Genomic DNA, 24,747 nt, shown 5'->3' on the forward strand with positions numbered 1-24,747 from the left:
TGCTGTTATTATTATTATTACCAGTAGTAGTAATAGTATTAATATTGGCAGTAGTGGTAATAGTACTAGATACATTTTCATTTAAAAAAATTATGAATACAAATAAATAAATCATATTAAATCTGTTGTGGACTAAACTTCATCTTAACTTTTAATAAAGTAAAATATTGGACATAGAAATTATTGGCAGAGAAAATCATGGATTTTTTCGTGCATTTCCATACATATTTATTGAGTGATTCTTGTTTCACTGAGAGTTGTAAACCTAGATGTGACATTCAATATGAAATATTAGAATATTATTGAATTCATATCATTTAACAACAGGAAAGAACGAAAATAAAGATTTGGCTTTTACTCATCGTACAGCCTTTTCCCTCAGTGACATGACATCATCATCTCTTTTTATATGCTTGAAATTACTGTATTAACTTCCGTCTGGAGGCGTTAAATGAAATGTAAGATCTGTATGTCGACATAAATGTAAGCAATAAGAAAACTCATAATCAATTTTCCATATTTTGAAAATTGGACTGGAATTAGTAGAAAACCATCTGCATACATGCAGAGCTCTGGAGCTGGCAGACACAGGTGGGGTGCTGCGATAAAAGTTTTGGAAAATAATTGGACACATTCAAAACTGCAAAGATCTGAAAAAAGTGGGCATTTTAATTGTATATTTGCCAGTCTGATCGGAAAGTACTCATGTATATTGGGCACTTTGAAATATTTTAGTAAATGTAAAGTCTATCCTAGGGAAGCATGACAAATATTTTGTTATGCTATTATTTATTTATATTTTTCAGAAGCTGATAAAGTGTTTTAAATAAACATATTTACACAGGACTTTACTTAACTTCTGAGTTGTTTATTCTCCACAGTAATACATTAAAAATTTACTCCATAGAGCAAAATAGGAAGTTCATCTCATATTAAAGTGGGCCTTGCACTAAAACACAAGGTCTACTAACTACATAAGTCCACTTACCTCATTTCAAAATGTCACATTTAAAGTGTATCTAAACCCAAAACTAAACGTGTGTGTACTGCAGCCTACTAACCCTTAGATGTGGTGGCTGCAATAGTTTTTTTTTCCCCTTATTTTTACTCAGTAATCCTGCAAATAACACACTTCCTGTCCCTGGGTGGTTACACAAAATTTCCATTGTATATATGGAGGGAGCTATGGTTGCCACTCAGGCTGGACTTCAAACATGTCTATATGCTTTCATTTCTATTACATGAGGCTTGATGTGATTGGTGGTTTAGAAAAGAAAAATGAGGATGTGTTTGATATCTGTTCATCTCACAGGAAGTGACAAGGACACTGCATTTCTGGCAAGATCAACAGTTATTTTTCTGTACTTGCACAGCCTGAATAAAAGAAAACTAACACAACCAACACATCTAAGAAATGGAAAACTGTCATATATTATATTTTTTTCTAGGGTTTAGTTATACTATAGGCTGTAAAATAATAGACACATTCTAGGAACAAAAGATAGAAATGATACTGTGAAGGTTCTCGTTTTTCCAGGTCATGGTATAGCTATTAGTAATTATCATTTAGGCTGTAAAAAATTGTTAATTCTATAAGTAAATTTAGAAAATATACTGTGAAGGTTTACATTTTTTCAGGTCATTGTATAGCTAGAAGTAGTTAGTCACACTCAACTCCACATACCTGAACCAACGACTTAGTAATACTCCTCTGAAAATAATTCAGGCTCTCTTCTCCACTTCCTCCAAGTACATTTCAGTTACATTGAGAGATACAAATAATCCCATAGCACAGCCATATTCCTGTGGGCAGAAGTTATCCTAGAAATAGGTGGTGTTGAGACCAGCAAGCAACATACTTGGTCTGGCTCAGTACTGAAGTAGTTTGGATAAGCTATGAAAAATCTTCAACATCACACAACTGCCCAGTTGTATGTGACTAATTACTACTAGCTAAAATAAAATATACCTATATTCCATCAAGCCTCTGCCCACAGTGCCAAGACAAAGGTGATGTCACAATCCGCCTTGCCAGATCCTCGGAATACTGAGGAATCTCAATCTTGCATACCACATTTAGTGGTATGGTGCATTTTAGTGTGAGATTTGACAAACGTCACAACTTTTCTTCACTGGGTTTTTGTAGCATTTGTATGGGGGTGGAAGGTCTAATGTGTTAAGTGCATTTTAGTGCAAGGTTCACTTTTGTTGCTACCAGGACATAATGTGTGGGAAAATCTATACTGCGGGGACTTACAAAGATTAAAAAAAATCTAGAGTGTCAACTTTCTGAATTTAAAAGTCTGTTGCACAGCAAGGCAATACTAAATAGGGGGACAAATTATGAGACAGGATTGCAGCTTGATTCATAAATGTATGGCTCTGCTCCTTCAAAGTAGCACTGCAAAAATATAAAACTTGCCTTTGATCCAGTGGCGTCACAAGGTAGGGGGGATGTGGCCCGCATCCGGGTGTCACCATTGAGGGGGTGACACCAAAATGACTGAAAGTCATTTTGGTGTCATCCCCTCTATAAGGTCGGGCACTGAGTCATGGACAGAGAGCCCGACAGTGTCAGGAGAGAGCAGGGGGCCCGGCGGCATACCTCATCCTGCCGGGTGCAGTCCCCTCCTCTTTCTGAATGTTCACACTGATAACTGACAGAAATATGTAAAGCAATAGATCTGAGATCAGTCCCTAGTGTTGCCCCTCCTTTTATGCCTGTGAGCTCTGCTGTGCAGATGATTCAGATATTTATTTCAGGTCTAAAAATACTTTTATTGATTTTTTTATTGAATACATAAATGTATTAAATTATATTTTCTATAACTCTGCTTGGAGTTCAGCTTTAATATAAAAAAAAAACTGAACTGCAGTTTTGTTTGTTCTTACTTTGATGGGAACACTTATAAAATAATAAAAATAAAATAATAATTAAAATTTCAATTCATGGACACGATTTTTGATCTTCCTGAGTTAGCAGCAGAACAAGTAGAATTTGCGCTAGTGATTTCTTAACATATTTCAAATATCTTATGATAGTAGTTTAGCATTTAACATCCAAGATTCACGATAAACTGTTGATAAAAATCACTACTTACCATGCAATATTAATTTAACAGATATCATGCCATGGAAGTGTTAAATAATTTTATCTTAAAAAACAAGCCAGAAAATTCAAGCTGTGCATACCAGAGGCTATCTGCCCAGGCCAAGATTAAAAACAGTAACTTTATTTCATTTCTAATATATTTTGCAGAACTTGTTTATTGAACAAGATTTTCTGCTTATAGCAAACAAAATGAAAAATGCATTATTGGTTAGGGATGCAATTTTGAATATATTGATATTACATATTGCAAAGCAAAACATTTCCAGAGATCTCCCTTACGAGTTACTAGACGAAATGAAAGACACAAACCTGTAAGAATAATATTTCTTAAAGCATGAACCACTGAGAGCAAAATCCCAAATACTGAAAAGTTTTGATTTGATACAAAATACCAGGCACTGTATTTTTTTTTTCCGAGGAAGGGTACCTATAAAAAAAACATGCAAAATAAAATAACATATATTTGCAATTGTTTTGGTATCTGCAATATTAACTTGAATTTCTGTCTTTCTTCGGTAGGGCTCTACAATGCAGGTAGTTAGAAGAGACACACAATTAATTATCCCATATTTGCCTGTCTCCTGCTCTCTGTGTATACTGAAAAAGTGGCAAACATTTTCCAAAGCTTTCAGCATAAATCTTCTATGCCAGGAAGCTCTTAAATACAAAGGGATACCCATTCCCTTTGTCAGTGAGAGATTGATAGGAAAATAACTATGCCCTGTATCAGGGCACTTTTTGTAATCCACTACATTGACATCACTGGGATCCTAAGAATGGCATTTGTGTACATGGGTACATGGCAAAAATATTTGTGCCATTGGAGAACTCCAGCTTTGGTAACTGAAGAGATGCCCATAGAACGTAGATGGTAATCAGGTGTTTAAAAATGACCTAAGACAAAAAATCCATCACATGAACAATGTATATATAGACATGAAGACTGATACATTACAGAACACCTTGTAAAACTTGATGCCACACTTACATCAGCACATATCTTCCTCTTGTGCAGACCAGTGAGTATACCATTCTTGGGGAGTGGACTATTGGGAGACACAAAGTGAAAGTGTCTTTTTAAATTATATGAATTTTTAATATTTAATCTCATGATTTATATGGTTAATACAGCCTAGTCATTCTCAACAAAGTATTAAATCCTTGATTTTTAAAAGGCTAGTGGAAAAAAACAAGGGTTATTATGAGTTGTTAAAATATGATTTATTAACATCTAATTAAGACAAAATAAATGTACCACAGCTCCTTTATTGCATTTCATCGTTTGTGATCTCTGTCCATCTTGGGAATATTTTTGCATGGAAACTAAAAACGTGCTTTGGGTCAACTTAACAATGAAACATTTCGAAGCCTTACATTGCAGAGAAAAACATCCAGACGCTTTTGATTTAAAATAGCTGTCCTTTGAGCAATATGTTCACTATCGTAGCAGCTGCTGGACAAATGAGCCAGTGCTAATGAATAAACTGAAGCTTCATATTTTCAGTTTGATGTGTGAACTGTATTTAAAATAATTATTAGAGTGCATTTAAACCGCATTTATACGGAGGATGTCGGTTTGAGTGTCTCAGCAGCAAATTATGGCTGACAAATACTTCCTCACATTTGATTAAGAAAACAATATTGACCCCAGGAGAAATAATTCCAAAGCTTTATGTTAAGTTGTTCTACTTATTTCACACTTTTTTTTGATTGGATGATGATTTGCAAGTTAAAAAGAACATATTTTATTAACTATTCATAGGTCATGTTTAAATTGCTGTAAAGCTGTTTTAGGAGCATTAGAAAAACACTGTAAAATGGAAAATTCCATTCCACCACATGTCATAGTTATAGCCCTTGTGCTAGTCATACACAATGCCATTTTTGCAAGCATTGCATGCACTGGTTGGCCAGTGATTACATTATATAATTATTCCTTCCTGCGTCTCTCTGCTGGCAAATATGAGCTAGCCTAGGGAGCATACACATATAAAGGGTTGCTATGCCAGCTATGGCTTAGGTGGACCTTATCAGGCAAATTTAATAAGAGGTTCTCAAAGTGTTAACATGGTCTCAAAACATTGCAAACTGCTACTATGCAGAAACCAGGTGGCTATTACCCACAATTATTGCTTATTTTGTGAGTCTCGCTATGCAAGGCTCACAAATAATTTTTCCTTTGCTTATGACAGCAAAGTAGGATTTTCTTTCCAAGCCAAGTCAAGATTTAGAGAAGATATTGCAAATCTTTTCTAATTATCAATATTACAATTCAGAGTTGGAAAAATATGACTGCACATGAGCCCTATGTCTGAATACAGCTTGCTTAGGATATATAAAGAAATGTAACCAGTAGAACTGAAAATAATGCCTGTTCAACTTTCAAAGATTATATGGTGTATTAAAGTTTAGTGCCAGAAGATTGAAACTGGTAGTTTTTGGTAAAGATCTTTGGGGGAAGGGCCCCAGTATTCCTTACTATCAACTAACCCTCCTTGTAACACTAACCCTCCCACTAACTTTCCTCATAACCTTGACATTAACCATTTATTAAATAAACTTTACTGCTGTTTGTGTACACCACCTCTCCTGTGTCTTGATCCTCTGCGCTAAATGCCAGTCCTTCCTTATCAATAGATAATGCTCTGAGATGTCCACTGAAACACTTAATGGATGATAGAAGACAAATAAACAGTGAAAAGTAGTAGTAAGTGATATTCAACTGGACTTGTTCTGTAATGTTGAGGACATTATGCTGCTCATGCAAGTGTTTTCTTCAGTTTTAATGAATGTCAGTCGGCTGGGTTATTTGTGTAGCTATGAGTGCAGAGGTATATTCCTGACACTCAGTATAACTGAGGAAGGCACTTGAAAACACAAAAAAAGATAAAGCGCAATCCTGTGGGCGAACTTCAATGGGGTGGCTGATATTTGTAGGTGTGCAAAGCTCCTCACTGCAGGGAGAGGACCCTGTCTATACGTAACTGCAGATGAAAACTCAAAGGACAGGAGCGCAACTACCAGGAGTGACGTGAACGGAGTGGATCTGGTGGGTCTATGTGAAGGGGGAAGATAGTGGATCTTGACATGTCAGATCTGGGTGTGTGCCGTACTGTAAAAGCAAACTAACATACAGTTGGAAGCTTCTCCGTGGTCTGTGCGGCGCCCTCTTTAGACAGATCCTGGGTCGCCGGGACCCGATGGTGTCCCCGGTGGTATGAGAGGTTGGTCTGTTGGGGGTGCTTGTCAGTATGGCCGCCCGCGTTCTCGGCTGGCCGGGCCGAGCCGCGTCGGTCAGAAACGAAGACAGAGTGGGAGGAGATTTAAGTATTTTTGAGGCTTGAAAAAGAGGTTAACCCTCGAAACGCATAGCCAGCCACTTGGCAGCCACTGGAGACACCCGACAGTCACAGACTTGGCGATCCACCCCGTCACACGGCGCACGGCGTTCCCCAGCCGGGTAAAGCTCCTCCCACTCTGTCTTCGTTTCTGACCGACGTGGCTCGGCCCGGCCAGCCGAGAACGCGGGCGGCCATACTGACAAGCACACCCAACAGACCAACCTCTCCTACCACCGGGGACACCATCGGGTCCCGGCGACCCAGGATCTGTCTAAAGAGAGCGCCACACAGACCACGGAGAAGCTTCCAACTGTAAGTTAGTTTGCTTTTACAGTACGGCACACACCGAGATCTGACACGTCAAGTTCCACTATCTTCCCCCTTCGCATAGACCCACCAGATCCACTCCGTTCACGTCACTCCTGGTAGTTGCGCTCCTGTCCTTTGAGTTTTCATCTGAGGAAGGCACTTGGATGTGTAGTAAAATGTCTTCGACATTACAGAGCAAGTCAGGTTGATTTTAACTAACTACCATGGCCTGGATAACTGAAAACCTTCACAGACTTAACTAATAGGTAAAATATAAAAATGTGTTTGTTTTTTTGGGTGTGGGATTCTGTGTGTAAAGCTAAAGATGGACCATGATGTTATTATAAACCTGAATAGCAATGTCCAGAAGTTGATTGGTATTGTTCTTTACCATGTGAGCCTTCTGAAGTTCTCTGCCATCAGAGGCTTGACTCTAAATTTAGCTCTCCATTCTGATCAGGTTTATCTGTAAATACATGTTGTTTACTTTATTTCCAGTTAATGAAAATAAGCTACATGTTATTTAATCTGTTGGTATACTAAGAATAATATCTTGATTGCCTACAGATTTAAAAAAAAAACAAATTTCAATGGAAAATATCATATTAACCCAGTAAGCCAAATTCACATGATAATTAATTCACCCTTCTTTGCTTGTTAAATACTCCAGTAATAGGGCCTTTCAATCAAAAAAAGTATTTTTGTTGTTGGCCTCAGCATGCAGAAGTTCCCCCTTCAGAACGTTTTGGTTGAGGTCCAGTGTTGGCATTGACAGAGTTTAGTGAAGCGGAAAGAAATTTGAATGCACCATCGGTGCTGAACACAGCACCCTCCTCTATGCACATTGCAAGGATTTTAACATTTTTGTTGTAGATCTCTACCCTTTTCTGTTCCAAAGACAGTGCTGTTTGTTTTCATCATGTCTTTTTCCAGAATAGGAGGCTAGGCACTCATTATAACAACCTTACTAAATTTTAGTGCTCTGATGTAAGGATGGGCCGAGTGTTCGATTCGAACATGAGTTCGAATCGAACATCGGCAGTTCGAGCGCTCGCCGAGCGCCGAACTTTATGGGATGTTCGTGGTCTGTTCGACCGCGTACATTCCATAATACAAAATGCCCACTGAAGCTCTGATTGGGCAAAGTCTTGCACCTGACAACAGGTCGGGTGCAAGACTTTGCCCAATCAGGGCTCAGCGGAGGAGGGGCCTGAAGGAGAAAGTTCTCTATCAGGTGCCCCCATGCTGATTGACAGCAGGCGGGTGCAGTAGCCAGCTTGCTATTGGCTATTGCATTTTACAATATCCAATAGCAGGCTCGGTATGGCTCCCAGCCTGCAGACGAAGTGGAGGCAGGGGGGCGGGGCAGAGGTGCCGCGGCAGGACTGAAGGAGAGAAGCCAACGGACCGCCGGGACAGCGAGCAGATGGACTAGGGGACTGGAGGCCGGGACAGCGAGTGGACGGACCAGGGGACCGGAGGCTGTGACAGCAGCGGAGTTAAGGGGCCCAGTACACTGTATTTATTACATGTACCGGCAACTGTATGGGGGTCGAACATTCGACCCCCATACACTTGCATTGAGTTTGAGTTTGTATTCGAACATTTCGGCCATTCGAATGTTCGAATACGAACCGAACAGGGGGGTGTTCGGCTCATCCCTACTCTGATGAGGAAAACTGCATCATGTGCATCCCTTTAGAAGACAAGCCTAAGGGAGTATCTCAACAAAAATAAGATTCTCATTGCAGGGCATATCTAAAATTGTACTTACAGTATATCTTAGTGCAGACTTCTGAGAAAATCAGTGAACCATGAACAAAAGCAGAAAATTACATTTCGTTGGACATTGTGTTCACAAACAGGGGTATATTCACTAAGCTGCCGTAGGCAGCCGAGTGACTAACCGACCCCAAGCGAAGTGAGCTGAACGCTGTTCTGCTATTCACTTCAGGCTGGTACGGCTGATTCCAGCTGTATATCGGCTGAAATCAGCCGTACATCGGGTGGCTTTGGGTCGGCCGAACATGCACAGCATGTTCGGCTGACCCGAAGAGCAGAAGAAGTTCGACTCAGCCGATCCAACATCTGGTTCGGCTAAGCCGAACTTCCGGCAGGCTACTCGCTGCTGTTCGGTCTATACTCATAGATGCCGAACAGCAGTGAGTAAATGATTTCTATTCTGCTCTGTGGAACCCAGCAGAATAGAAAAATAGTTTAAAAAGTAGGAAATAAAATTAGAAAACGATTGTGCGGAGCTAGCAGTGACAGCGACTCTTCTTCTCTCACCACACTGCCCACACTCGTATAGTAAGTGATGAGCCGTCGGGGCTCCATCTGATTGTACAACATGCCTCTATATATACTCTATGGGGAGGAAGGAGGAGCCATGTTCTGACGAAGGGGGGCGTGTCCCAGAAACGCGTCAATGCAGATATCTTTATACTGGCACATAGGAACCACATCGTTGACTTCCACTTGCCTTACTCCGGCTTATAGTTCCATGGCTTTTATTAATTTTATCCTTGTGAGTACCTCTCTTCTTTGTCTACCTGCAATTGAATAAAACTTATTTGCACCAGGAAAGGCGCCCCCCTCTTTGTGCTCTTTGACAGCTAGCTCCGCCCAACTGTTTTCTATTGGCCGGGCGGTTCTGTTGGTTTCAAAAAAATAAAAATAAAAAAGAACACCATAGGAATGCATAGCTAGATTCCTATTGGCTTTTTCACTTTGCAATAGCCAATAGGAATCTAGCTAAGCATTCCTATGGTTATTTCTCTTTTTTTTTTTTTCTGACGGCAGCCAATGGCTCCAATGTCAGCAGAAAAAGAAAAAACGAGCAGGGAAAGGTTTACTCTGCTCGATCAAGCAGAGTGTACCTTTCTGGGAGAAAGTGTTTCTCTCCAGGACGGCCGGGAGCCTATTAGACTCCCAGAGCGTCCGGGGAAGGAATGACAGATGGCGTTCCTGGTTACCGAGTAACCAGGAACGCCATCTGTCATTACACACTGAGAACATGGAGAGGTCGCTGTGATATCATAGTGGCCCGTGCGGGTTCTCAGTGTGTAATGACAGCGTCCCAGGTTAGCTGGTAACCAGGGACGCTGATCTCTCTGCAAGTGGCCGGAGCGAGCTGTAAGATGACGGCTGGCTCCACCCAGCTGTCAGAAGCAGGCTGTCGACTGGCCAATGGCTGGCTGCTCGGTCAGCTTCAGCTTTCACCTCGGCTCATTCGAGCCGAAGCATATGCCTTCGACTCGACTGAGCCGCTCGGCCGACTTCGGGAGCTGTACGGGCTATAGTGAATAGCCCGTACTGCAGCCCTTAGGTTCTACTGAACCGAAGGGGTCCTGGGGCCGAAGGATCAGCCGAAGCTACGGCTAGATCCTTTGGCATCTTAGTGCATAGACCCCACAGTGTACAGAATACCTCCAGGTTGCCATACTGAATTTAACTATTTGACAGTTTTTTTCAGAGAATTACAGTGCCTGCACATTGAAATGGAAAAGTAATTTTTAATCACCTCAAATTACAAAATGGATTGCATAGAAATTTTAGATGATAAATCAATTTTTTTATGACAGTTCAGTTTTTCTTTAAGTACTATAACAAATCCCATTTGACTGCCAAATTACCCACAAGAAGTCCATAATGGTTTCCTACATGCAACCTTTCTTTATTTCTTATCTAATGTAATGTTTTATAAAATGTTATGCTTACATAAAACCGATTTTTGTTTTGCATTATGCATGTAAATGTAATACTGCGTGAGCACACCCTGTCTTTATGTTTGTGTGATGTTAAATAAAGAACTTAAATTAAGAGAATTTGAAGGTTCCTGGCCACTGTTATAGGACCTCAGCTGTCAAAACACCATAATCATAACCCAAAGATTTTCTTAACTTGTGTATTCATGCATTTTGTTTGCAGACCAGAGCCAGTATTATGGACAAAGGATGGGGGAGATCTTCCAGATCCTGAAAGAATGGTAGTGAATGGAAGAGAATTAACAATAACCTTTCTGAACAAAACAGATAATGGAACATATCGATGCGAAGCAACCAACTCCATTGGTAAAAACAGTGCAGAATACATCTTGATAATAAATGGTGAGTGTAATGTACATTTTCTTCTATGAGAGTTATCTAGAGTCATAAAAGTAAACATCTTGGGCATAATTAATATGGGAGCACAAGGTACAATGTCTTTGTACATAAAGCATATCTAATAGCAACTAATCAGAATTCAATTAAGGGAAAAGAAGCTTGCTGTCTGTCATGGGTTAATGTACTTTGCACATTGTCATTGTACTTTGCTCATCTTATTAAATAAGCCTGTTTGTGTTTTATCATATTACGGAAAGCATGTTTTCTACTTGTTACTTATTCATCATGTTTCCTGTGTACTAACATAAATGGATATGGTATAAACTGCTTTGCTGAAACTCTCAGCATCAGTTTCAACCAAATGTTGCAAAGCGTTAATATGGTTAACAGCAAACGCGAAGTTCCTTTCATGTGCCCCTGCTTCTTTGTATTAGAGAACTAAACAATGTTTTTTGCCCTCAAATGAGGTCTGTGTTAGAATCTAGCAGATACACTGGTTCACATTTGATGTATGCAAGAATGCAATATGAAAACAAGGTAAGATCAGGGAACTTCTGTAGAAAAATATCTTAAAATTTTGATTGGGGTAGCAGATTATTCAGTCATGAATCGTATTTGCTTTACACCTGCAAGACTAAAGAATCATTATCAATGGCTATCGCAAGTTAAACATTGGGGTTTACTTACTTAAGACAAAAAGGCTTGTTCGCTTTGCAAAGGAATTTTTCCTTAACGTAGTGACATAGGTGAAGCTATGCTGACTTCCATCCTCCAATCATGTGCAAGCAGAAATACTATTTTTTTAATTCTCCTTTCACATGAATGGGTATTCTTTGCAAAGTATATTCATCTCATTCATCAAGCTAAGGAAAAATTCCATTAGCATAGTAAAAAATGGAAAAACCTATTTCTCTGTAGTAATTCAACCCATTACCTCGGGTCATTCTTAAAATCCTTGTCAGTCCTGTTGATTGGAAGAAGATACCATAAATTACAGTTACTTTATGGGGTCGATTAAGGAGTAGAGAATGCTCACTTATTACAGACAATCTTTACTTAGCTTGGTAAGTAAAGTGAGGCATCCAATCACATAAAAATCAGTAAATAAAATGAATCATCCAATTATGTATAAAGCCAAACTGAGTTTTTGTTTATAATGCTTTTTTTTTAAATGTCCCTGCTCCTGATTTGGTATTTAAATATGTTGGTTTATTAGGAAAATAAAATGATTATTTCGCTTAGTGAATAAGGGGAAGTTGTGTTTATTATAGTGTTTTTTCCATTGAACATAATTGCATAACCAAAGTGAACACAGTTTGGCCTTATTTCCTAAGCTAATTGAACGAGGGGGGCATCCTCACTCAAATCCAAACTGTTTACAGCTACACTTTATGCTTTTTAAGTAAAGCAACTCCTACATCTGTTTTCAAACACATTTGGTTATAATGTGGTTCGGCTGTTGCGCTTTCAAGGGTGTTTTGTAATAGTTGCTTGGTCTTGCAGAGATGGATTAGTATGCAGATGGCTTGGTGCTTATGTAAAATTTGGTTTAGTGACATCTAGCTATACATGGTCATAAAATTATTCATTTGATTGATAATGGTACATATGACTATTGGATAGATAGATAGATAGATAGATAGATAGATAGATAGATAGATAGATAGATAGATAGATAGATGTGGTAGATATAGCTGCCATTTTATGGACACTTTAAAATATTAGGAGCATATTAGGAAGAATGCAGTAGGTTGGGTAGGGGTCCAGTTCTGGCTTGAAATATTTTTCAGCTGTGATAAAGCAGAATTTTTTTCACCCTAATTTTGTGTCATGTGACCAAAAAACAGAACTATCTTCACATGATTTGCAGCACCTTGGAGTTAAAAGTTCATGTAAGTTGAACATTTTTGCAGCACTCAAATACAGGCTGCCATGGTTTTAGTGACTGGAACCCTGCAGAATCTAATTCCAACATAGGTTAACCATCCTACCTAATGCCTCTTAAACTCTGAGTTTAGTGTCACAACCAAATTACAGAGCCCTGTAAATGTTAACATTCTAGTGGTGACTATTATTTGATGTAGCTATGCACACTCAGGATCTGGGAGCCAGTGCCTTATCAGAATGATGAAGGTGACAGAGCAGCAAAAGTCAGATCATATGTGTTTATGAATTCTGTTAATTCCAATACTTGTCTTTAGTTCCAGTAGTTAAAGCGAAATAAAGAAGAAAATACAGTAAATTCATAAGTAGGTTTGCACCAGTAGGTAACACTGAAACTTGAGATTCTTCCACAAGACACACTTCTGTGGAGAACTCCATGCAAAATACAACATTTATTAAGGAGTACAAGTAACTTCTGTGTACCCATGTTTGCTTTTTTGTTGGATGAACACATATTAGAACAACAAAAAGTTTTGGTCTTGAACAGAAAATTAAACTTGTCTCCAAACACATTTTGAATTGTATTTGTCTTAGACACTCAACTAGGTATTACATATTACATATTACACACTCAACTAGGTATTACACCTGCTGGGAACTGATTGCTAACCTTCAACACAGACCCTAACATTAATAAGAAGCATATTCTGTGTGTACATTATTGATATTTTATATGTATAGTGCTTTTTTTTTGTATGTGCTTCTGCTTCAAATGCACTTGTTATTTTCCATTCAGAAATGTCCACGGACTAGTGTAAGCTAATAACCGCTGTGCAGAATATTTATTTGTTCCTTAGTGAAGTTATCCACAATGCCACCAATCTGTTTCTATTAAGCTGATAGAATTTTCATAAAGATGGAAAAACACCCCCAGGTAAGAAGGAGTCTACAGCTATTAGTGTAATATCAAGCCAGCAGGTATCCCAGTGGGTGGTAATCTTTTTACACATAACAATGCAGCTTCTCCATATTGCTCTATACATAGATGCCTATTTTATGAGGGAAATTAAAATATGAAAAAGAACCATTTCTGACCATCTGCACATCTGATATTTTTTTTATTGCAAAGGTCGAATGTTCAAGCTACAAAAGGCTTTGAATACATTAGGCTGTATACCGAAAAATATAAAAAGTGAATTCTAAGACATAAATACATATTGAAGAAATACGATAAAGAAAATACCAGTTAAGAGAAAACAAGATTGGTAAAGGAATGTTATTAAGTCTCATGCACTGGTACCATTTAGTTTTATTTAAGCATGAACTCTGCTAGTACATGTGTTGAAAGTAAAACATAATTTTCCAACAAGTGTGCGGTATTCTGTGTGGAGAATGGCCTGGCTTGGTTTCTTTCCCCATTCAAGTCAGTGGGAATACAAAAGTAGCTGGAAGCAGGTATATGCAACTTAGGGTTAGTTCACAACATATGCAGTGCGTTCCGGTCCGATTCTGGCCGGAACGCATTGCATCGCATTGCGTCCGGCTCACTTTTTGCCAGCCTGGAGGGGGCGTGGCACTGGACCGCACTGCAGGCACAATGTGCCTTGTCATCCCGTGCGGCCGATCGCATTGCAGTGCCATTCACTTCAATGGCCCACCACTCCCCCCACCGCCCGGGAAAAAGTGAGCCGGACGCAATGCGATGCAGAGCCTTCCGGCCAGAATCGGACCGGAACGCAATGCATATGGTGTGAACTAACCCTAATAAGGAGATGAATGTAGGTCAGAACGAGGTCAACTGCAGGCCAGTGTAAATTCAGCTTCCTGCAAACAGATTGCACCCGGAAGCAAGCTGCATTACCCTTTGACACAAGCCCAGAATTTGTAGATACAGGCCCTAAAAGCAACTGTTGCTTGAATTAATAAAAAATCTAAAAAACATATTTTGTAAAAGTAGACTCAATACTTACCTCTCCCACAGGTTGTAAACACTTCACTCTTTGCAAGAGCTATGGCCTCAGGCAGAATCTTCACGTCTGACATATCCAGGCGTGCCTGGTCCCTCACTGTGCATTGTTATTCCTCCTACCGAACCCTACCGTAAACTGTCCTGTAGTAACATAGGGGTTGGCATATGGAACCACAGAGTATGGCAGGGGATATAGACATGTGATATGCCCGAAAATGCCAATGTGAAGATCATGCTGGAGGCTGTACCTCTTATAGTTCACTGAAGAGGTAAGCATTAAATGTTTTTTTTACCAATTTATTGTTTTGGAATGTATTTTTCTTTAACGAAGAGGGTGCAGGGGAACTCTGTTTATAATAGTTTGTTGTCTGCATCACACTAAAGTGAGACCTTGGGGTTGATTTACTTTCTTTAAAAACACAAACAGTTTAACTTAATAAAGTTAATACTTAATACTTTACTTAATTTAGTATATAAAGTAAAGCAGTGTTTATTTCAATCATCCAATCATGAGTAAGGTTATTTTTTTTCCTGCACATGACTGGATATTAAGGCCCCGTTCACATTGAGCGATTTATCGCACGATTTTTGCAGCGATATCGCTCATATTTCCGCACTATATCGCTCTATGTAGCTTCACCAATACATTTCAATGTAGCTGTTCACATCTCGTCGCTCAATGTCGCTCAATATCGCTCAATATCGCTCAATATCGCTTGTAGCTCGTCGCTGGTAGCTTGTCGCTTCTACATGACCCTTTTTTAGAGCGATTTTGAGCGATATTGCTCCTGATTGCATACAGCCCAATAGGAAGATGTCGCGCGATGTCGCTCAATGTTGCTCGTCGCTCAATGTCGCTCAAAGTCGCGCGATTTGCATGTCGCTCAGTGTGAATGGGGTCTGAAAGTGAACACGCATTACTTAAAACTGAACTCCAGCCACAGACTTGTTAACAAATGAATAAGTGGTAAAGAAGTTACTTCTTGTAATGGATGTTAAAATATTCACTGTGTCCTGTTTACTTTACAATGCACCCATGGGACACCACGGGCAGCTGTGTACTTCCGGCTCTGCAATAATGAGGGATGTGACTATGACAGTTAAGGGCTCCAGTCACATTACTGGCCTCTCCTCTCTTCACGCCCATTCACAAAAAGCCTTGTTTTCTTTTCACAGAATGCAAGTCATTCTGTGAGGGGCAATCCTGTTGCATACCAGCCACTACGGCGGCAAGTATGAGACTGAATCCCCTCACTGTTGCAGCTTCATCTCTCATCACCAGAACTTGGGTGCTACATACGTTATCATGCAGGTGCACATCAAAGCATTGTAAAGTAACATGACACAGGTAACTTTTGACACAAGTAACCTTTTTTCCCATTAATATTTTGTGAAAAAGTTTGTGTTTGGAGTTCAGCTTTAGTGTTTCTTTTTTCTTAAAAAGCCCTAGGCTGTGTATATCATCATTTTTTCCAGATGGTGCACCCAGTAGTGCAAAGCTGACACAGGAAAAATAACTGTTTGCATAACTAGCAATAGGGAAATATTTATTTAATAATGTCTTTATTGGTGTCCAATGATTTTGCTCCTTCAATCTACTTTGTTTGGTATTGATACCCACCAAATTTTGCTGACAGCATCAAATTGTAGATGTGTTTGTTGTTTTCCTTTTTGGCAGTTTTTTAAAAGTTTAAACATATGTGCAGGGTCCTTCTTGAAGTTTACCATGACAGCACCCCCTTCCGGGGCTTAGGAGCCCTGCAATATGCTAATACCAACCCATTTCTTTCAACAGTGAAGTGGGTACTTCCAATGAAGTGTCCAAAAATGGAGCCTTTCTCTTAAAACACCAGTTTCCAGGGTTTTCACACACCTCTGAAGCCCCCGAATAAGGTACTGGCATCAGAGGAGTGAAAACTTATGTACAACTTACCTTCCCTTCTCTTGAGGGAGACTCCATTGTCACCGCCTGTCCTGAACTCTCAAAGCAGTATTTTATAGTGTTTACTGCTATAAATTACATAGGGATACCTTGGCAATTACAAAGTCTTCAATTACTTCATAGGAAGTTTTGTGACTACTTTATATGCAGTATAGCTGCAATGCATCTTATTGAGTAACTAAATAGGTACCTTATTGCATACTACATCCTGTGCTTGTTCTTACTGAATGAATTACATAGTATAGGAATTGCTCAGCACAGGATTGCAGAGCATTGCAGTGGCTGGTAAATAAGGCACAGCAGATTACGTGCATACAGTTTCCAGCTGGGACATTTACATTACACATTCTCTTAGGAAAGAAGAGTGTATTTGAAGGTGTTTTAAGGTTTGTTTGTTTTTTTGCACCATGCATGGCCACTCTTCTCCCTTTAGGTAAGCGATTGAGCATACACACATCCAGGCTGTTGGACAGTTATTATCCTACACTTATAAGTTTTTTTTTAATGCAGTGACTGTACTTTATTGTCTTAATTTATTTGTTGTTGATTTGTGGGTATACTATTATAGTGTATGTTCATTTCTCTTTTGTCTACTTTTTGTATCGAACTGTAAAAATAAGAAACTAAGCATTTCATTGTGCTTGGTATAATAAAATGTTATGTGTTCATTCTTAAATCATCAAAAATTAAATCAGGTTTGCAGCCTACTCCTTAAAATAATAGTAAAAAGCCAGGAGTTTTTTGGTCATTTTACAGCAGGACTGGAGTTTAGAGTGTGTTGTGGAATAGACCTAAAAGTCAATCTAAGTAGGAAAAAAATATGTGTATCATAGTACTGCATTTACAATATGATATACTATACAGCACAGGTCATTCCTGCACAGATTTAATACATTAATAAACTACCTACCAAACTCTCATACTGTAGCCTAATAAGTCATAAAATAAGTCATAAAATAATAAGTCATAAAATGACTTACTATTTACTAATACAATTGTACATCACCTGAACATAGCAACATCATTTCCAGATGAGATTAACATATTAGTAATGATTCGTCTCAGGAATTTCTTAAACATTTATCATGCAATGTATGGTTTAGCATCCTTTTATGGAGATGGTGTACTTCTATGGTGTACAGAATATATTATTCTTATCTAGAGATGGTTCTCATATTATTAGACATTTTGAAGTTTCACCATTCTAGTGCTGGACCCATGGAGAAGCCTTTATTGCTACAGATGGTAATTAAGCAGTGTAACAGATGGCCATTTTGTCTATAACCACCTTTGTAATGGAGCAATTTTTTCATTTTTCATACACATGTTAAAATCTTTTTATTGGATAGAAAGTTACTTTGATCCCCCCGAAGAAATCAGAGGCCCAGTAGCATAAAAAGAATGATAGCTTTAGCAGGCATGGTCTTGGTATAACCACTTCAAGATGATTGCATACAGGTTTGTGGTCCTTAAGTGGTAAACCAACATTTTTGTACAAGCCCTGTATTGCTATACCATACCATATACCATATAGCTATGGCCATACAGATGGCCATTTTGTCTTTAACCAACATTTTTGTACAAATGGCAGTGATCAGTATGTGTCTAATTTGTGACTGAAAAGGAAGGGCAAGGAAATATTTTTCTCTCTTCTCTCTCTTTGATATATATATATATATAATATATATATGTGTAATTAGCCATTTGTCTGGGGTTTCCCTTTAAACACACATGCTTAAGTATATATTAGGCATAAAAAAACATACTTATGTCAAGCAACATACAGTGTTAATGGGATAGAAACTTGCTGGATTGGAGTAAGTTTTATAGCCTGATGTTCAGAATTACTGCAGGAAAGTAATTGTAAATTCAGACCCGTACACAAAATGTGAAAGGATGGCGGACAATATGAGCTCAGATTCATCATCAGAAGGAGCTCAATATAAGACAGAGTTTTTTTTTTCCTTTTTAATTTTATAAATCTGATGCTGCTTAGCGTGAAGGAGAATGGAAAGACATTGATGAATGTCTAGACGAGTAAAGCAAACTATATTCCAGAATTTATTCTCATATCACCTCCTTTTAGACTCAACAGCTCAGATAAATGTTCATTTGCACTAATGCAGAGGTGACATGCTGCGGTAACAAGCGGCGGACGGCATCAGTTTGTATTTCCTATTAAGATCCTGCTAGAAGCATAATATTGCAGGTCACATTTTCAATCTGAATCGTCTCATTTGAAAGCTGTAAAGATAACTATGAATTATTTATCAAGTTCAGATCTGCAGCTGTGCCAAGGTCCCTATGAAGAGTGTTGCCTAACGAACCTAATCCATGTTGTGCCATCTTGGGCTCAGTGTGAGGCACGCAGCAGAAGCCTCTTTGGTGGTTGTTCATCAGTCACTGAGTAAATTGTTAACAAATAGACCAAAAAGATACTTTTCTTGTTTGTGTACTTTTGTAAAAAACACAGACATTTCAAATACTTTTAAAAACCCAGATGGATTATGCATACTCTAGCCCTAGTGTTTGCAATTTTTAGGTCACATTCTATTTTGGGGGATTATTTGCTATTGGTGTCCATAAAAGGGCTATCGTTCTGGTTGAGAGATCTACATATCCTTATTCAAATCTCATTCTGCTTAGGTCTAGCACAATCGTCCTGTCCAAATGGGCTGAAATAAGGATGTGGTGCACATGTAGTTCAGGGAGCATTCAGGGAGAAATAAAATATTGCTGATGGGCCAAGGGCATTTCCATGAACGCAGAAAATCCTGGCCACAGGGATTTTTCAACAGCAAGTCCTGTACTCAGAATAGCCTAGCCACAGGCAAGTTCTCAGAAGAGCCTGTTATCACACTGAAGTTAAACACCAAAGCATGACTTTGCGTACAGTGGGAAAAGGCTAGAAGCTTTATTGTTTTTTTACTGTTGCCTATACCCCTGCTAAAAAGATTTCCCCCTTACTTTCTGTCTTAGCTACACCAGGAGAGGAAGTCATGGTAAATCTCCCCAGTGTAAACAGACAGCAGTAAAAGCTCCATATAGGTTGCCCTGAAACACAGGGGTCTATTCACAAAGCTGCCGAGGGCAGCCGAGTGAATGACCGATCAGAAGTGAAGTGAGCCGAACACTGATCGGCTAACATTTTGACGGGTATAATACCTGTGAATCTGGTTTATCTGCACACCTAAACTTAGTATTACTTATTGGTGTAAACAAATTTCTGCTATTCTTTCTAAAGCAAAATGGTGGCACCTATTTTGTATTTCTTAATGAAAGGTCTATTTGTGACTAGCTTTCTGTTCAATGTCTTTAGCAATATTTAGTACTTCCTAACCATAGCACATCATCTCTGCCCCTCTGTTAAACATGGGAATAGGATATAAGTGTCCTTCCTGTATTGCAAGATGTGTACACTGGCAGAAACATGTTTTTTAATAGTGGCTGCATGAAGAACTGTGTTGCTACATTGTACTGAACTCTTCCTAGGCTTCTTACCACTGAAACAAAACACAGAGAAAGAAACTAAAAGAAAATGAGGAACCTGTGTTACTAAGGTAAAGAGGCAGAATAAATATTTACACTACAACCATTAGGGTAGGAGGACACTGTAATGCACAACATGAACTTTAATCTTTGGTCAGCTGGCATACAAGGACTAATAAGGGGACTTTTGGATAGGCCAACCCCATCGCTATATAAGAGTGAGGTCACAACAGCCATACTGACATGCTTTAGCTGTGATAGTAAAAGCATAGAGAGTGCTGCTGACAAAAGTGCAGAGGGACAGATCAGAGTAGGGTTTGTTGGCACTGGCAAGTCTGTTAAAGAAATGCAAACCATTACTTAATGTCCTGTAAAAGCAAAATGCTGTGTATATAATAATACATTTGGGACTGGGGAAAAGAAAAGTTTTTACCTTTTTTATCGTTTGTCAAATCATAATGCTGTTGATGTCCTACAGCCTCTTTACAGTCTGTACCTGTCCACATGCACTACAAGGATAACAGGCTGCATTGGCTTTTTTTCAGAGGGCATATTTCCTGTGTCTGCCTCCAGTGTCCTGACTATAATTAAATAAATAAAAGCAACCAGCAACTGAGTGCCTTGGAAAATACATAACAAATGTGAAAACAAAATAAGTAAAAATAAACAACATAAAAAGAAATTGCAGCTGGGAATCTTCTGCTCTGGGGCAAGCCTCATTAGGAAATCTCCACTAGATTATTTGGGAGGGGTTGCAGCACAAACACATTGGACAAAATCATGCAGGACTTATGGGGTGGTTATAATATGGCGTTTTTTCAGCTCCAGATTGCAGCTAATGCTCACTGCCATTTGGAGCTGCAATGTCCAGACTGTATAACATTTGTGGCTATTATCTGTCATTAATACACTCTAATTTCTAATTCAAGATAAAACCTACATTGTCTTTGCCTAGATTGTTGCTCAACCAAGCTGCTTAAATACTTTCCAGCCACTGTACTATATGTGTGGTTATTGTCTGCCCAATAATACCCTCTATTGTTTATTTCTAGCTAAAACCTGCCTCACCTCTCCCTCTTATCTTGCAGCCTAACCAAGCTGCTTCCATGCTGTCCAGCAACTGAACATTATTTGTGGCTATTGTCTTTAAAATTATATACTCTACTTTGTATTGAAAGATAAAACATGTGTTATTTCTTTCTATTGGCTACCTGTTCTTGTGTGCATGTACTGTTCGCACACTAGCCAATTACTACCAAGCACATACCTAAATATACCTCTATATTTCTACTATTTTGGGAATAATTGGGATACAGGGATGGGTGATGTTTGGGGAAATTCTGGTTATGATTTTAAAGTGTTTTTGTGCACTCTGTTTTGATATTTTTAAAACGTTTAATACAATGCAGTCTGGTACTGCAAAACAAGTAGCTAACAAAAGACTTTTAAAGTGTTTTGCCACTGGCCACCTTGTTTGAATTTCAAGGCTTTACCTTTATTTTTTCAGGCGTTAACTTTTTATAGCTTTTAGATATTTTGTAACTGCTACAATCAACCTGTCAATTTAGGCCTACTACCTGCAATCAGATAGGGGGTGGTGTTGCTGTATCTAAGGCAAGCTAAATGTAAAAGTTAAACAAATTAATCACACATCCAAAATATGTGATGCCAGAATATGGTGTCACTGGTGTGGTCTGTGAATAACATATTGTTCTGTAATACCAGATACAGCTTAAAGACTTCTCCGAAGTATGCACAAATTGGTTTTCTCCATGTCACCATTAAAGTTTCATGGAAAAGATACTCTCCCCACTATATGGTAATTAATAACAATGTGTTTTCTTTGTCAAATATCCACCATAGCACTGCCAAGCAACTAAAATAGCTCGCCTATTAGCCTTGAAAATGTGCACAATTCAGTATCATAATTTTGTGGGTTTCATAGCAGATTTTGTGGGTTTCATAGCTAAGTCTGGGTTTTGTTGATTTGGCAAACCCCATGCAAATCGAATCCAGGCAGATTTGCTGACCCCTAGGGTCCACCCAGAGACATAAAACATGGCACCTGAAATGTGAGACAGTGAAAGAGTCCATATTTCAGCTCTTGACATTCATTTTTTACAGCACTTACAGCAAAAAAAGTATTTACCCCTTTAAACAAACAAGTGTTTGCCAGGTACTCCTTAGCATGGCTCATTTAATATCAGGCACCCTTTGACATAGGTCTCTTTATTGCAAGTACTATCTAAAAGCAATCCTCCAAGCAATCCACTATGTACTAAAATAACTTAAATTTCTGTACACTGCTGTTGGTTGAAAAACATTGTTCTTTGAAGACAAGAGACCACTTGTCTTAAAGTCCAACTGATCTTCCTTTTTTTTCCACTAATCACATTACAGGTGCAGCAAAGGAAAATCTGTTTACAGTCTTACAATTTGGTATGTTTAAGAATCAGCCAGAGCCTGGATAGAAATGCTTGTACCTGCCAGCATTCTATAAAGAAGGTCTAGTAAGGTCTAGAAGGTAATATAGAGATCTGACATACCACCTGCCGAGTCAAAGCTATAGGATTCCAATCTGAAAGGAGCATGAGTTTTGCTGATTGCAAATTAATGGGATTGACTCAGTGGGGGACCTCTGCAGAGAGACCACTGCTTCAACACATATAGCATTGGTCTTTCTATACAGCATGCTAGGAAGGCACAGGTTTTACTATTCAAAAAGAAAACAGTAATACTTTCAATACTCTGTTTATTCATGCACCTGCAATGTATTTAACTGATTGAAAAGTTAATTTAATTGGGCTTTAAAGAACAACAGAACATCCATTTGCTTATGAGAAAATATATATCTGAGACATTCTGATTGTATTAGTTCTAGCAGTGCTTTGATATTTTGCCCAATATTAAGGGGTCTATTCACTAAGCTGCCGTAGGCAGCCGAGTGAAAGACCGACCTGAAGTGAAGTGAGCCGAACGCTGTTCGGCTATTCACTTCAGGCTGGTACGGCTGATTTCAGCCGTATATCGGCTGAAATCAGCCGTACATCGGGTGGCTTCACATGGCTTCGGGTCGGCCGAACATGCTCGGCTGACCCGAAGTGCAGGAGGAGTTCGACTCAGCCGATCCAACATCTGGATCGGCTAAGCCGAACCTCCGGCAGGTTATTCACTGCTGTTCGGTCTATTCTTATAGATGCTGAACAGCAATATTGTTTTTATATTTGACGGCGGTTCTGCTGCCGTCAAAAAAAACTCTCCCAGGAGCTCCGGGAGTCTCCCACTCCCGGCCGCTCAGGAGAGAAACACTGATTTGTATTTTTTTTCTTTATTCTGACACGGAGCCGCGTCAGAATAGAAAAAAAATGTTTTGCCCTTTGGAATGCATTGCTAGATTCCTATTGGCTATTTCAATTTGCAATAGCTAATAGTAAACTAGCATTGCCCCCTCCCTCTGCTGATGGACCTGATGGAGAACTGCAGCAGAGGGCGGGTGCAATGCAAATTGAAATAGCCAATAGGAATCTAGTAATGCATTCAAATGGGCAAAAAAAAATGTATTTTTTTTTTCTATTCTGACATGGCTCCGTGTCAGAATAAAGAAAAAAAAAGAAAAAGCAGTGTTTCTCTCCTGGGCGGCCGGGAACAGGAAACTCGTGGAGCGCCCGGGAGAGTTTGCTGTCTGGAGATCGGCTAAGTTCGGGAGCTGTACGGGCTATTGTGAATAGCCCCTACAGCAGCCCTTAGGTTCTACTGAACCAAAGGGGTCCTAGGGGCGAAGCTAGCCGAAGGATCGGCCGAAGCTACGGCTAGATCCTTCGGCTGCTCCGTGAATAGACCCCTGAATATCTTAAAAAGTTGCATTTTGTTCAAATATATTTAAGTTACATACAGTATTCATTTTTTAGGGGGAATATTGGTTTATCTTTACCCTGACCTATCAGTTTAAAGTGGTGTTGTCATTTGCAATAATCCTGCCTTCCACCTAGAAAATCCCCCAAGGTCTTTGAGTTTCACTGTATAAAATATTTAGCAAGGCCACGAGGAAAAGTTTGCCGTTCATTCATCACTCTGACAGTAAGGAAGAAACAGAGTCTTGGCCTAGGATGATTGAAAAACTACTTTTTAAAACTTAACTAATGGTAGGACATAAAAACATATTGCTGCTTGGCATCTTAGATGGTAAAGTAGAGTGGCTGTGCTTGTATGCATTACAGCATCCTTTGTTCCAAGCATTTACTAATCAGAAAGAGCCCAAGCAACCTTAATAAATGCACAGGGATAAGCTCTTAAGGCTTTATCCAACACACTTTCAAGGATGAGCACCACTTATGACCAGGCATCTTCTCTTGACATTACGGAAAAGATGAAATCAGGGACATCTGAGCTTTTATTATCTGAGCATATGTTATATTATTTATATATTTATACTTTTCTTGGTTTTGTAAAACCATACCCAAAAACCTGGAAGAGAGAAAGTAAAGTGCAGAATAGCATGCATTAAGCCTTTTAAAAGTGCTTAAAGAGTTTTATTTACCGTAAAATGTGTAGTTTGCCTACGAACAGTAAGGATACAATATTAACATTTTTATCTA

General features: G+C 39.0%; 1 protein-coding gene across 1 annotated transcript in view; it reads left to right on the forward strand.

Annotated features, from left to right (window-relative positions):
* CADM2 (cell adhesion molecule 2) overlaps positions 1-24,747 on the forward strand; it is a gene marked incomplete at its 3' end in the record, with an annotated part of 290,844 nt that overhangs the window by 248,143 nt on the left and 17,954 nt on the right. The window contains exon 7 of the mRNA XM_018569231.1: positions 10,693-10,871. Coding sequence (XP_018424733.1) covers positions 10,693-10,871 — 179 coding nt within the window. The remainder of the gene's footprint in view (positions 1-10,692; positions 10,872-24,747) is intronic.

The sequence above is a fragment of the Nanorana parkeri genome, unplaced genomic scaffold (genome assembly GCF_000935625.1).
Source record: "Nanorana parkeri isolate BGI_ZX_2015 unplaced genomic scaffold, ASM93562v1 scaffold1308, whole genome shotgun sequence".
Taxonomy (NCBI): Eukaryota; Metazoa; Chordata; class Amphibia; order Anura; family Dicroglossidae; genus Nanorana; species Nanorana parkeri.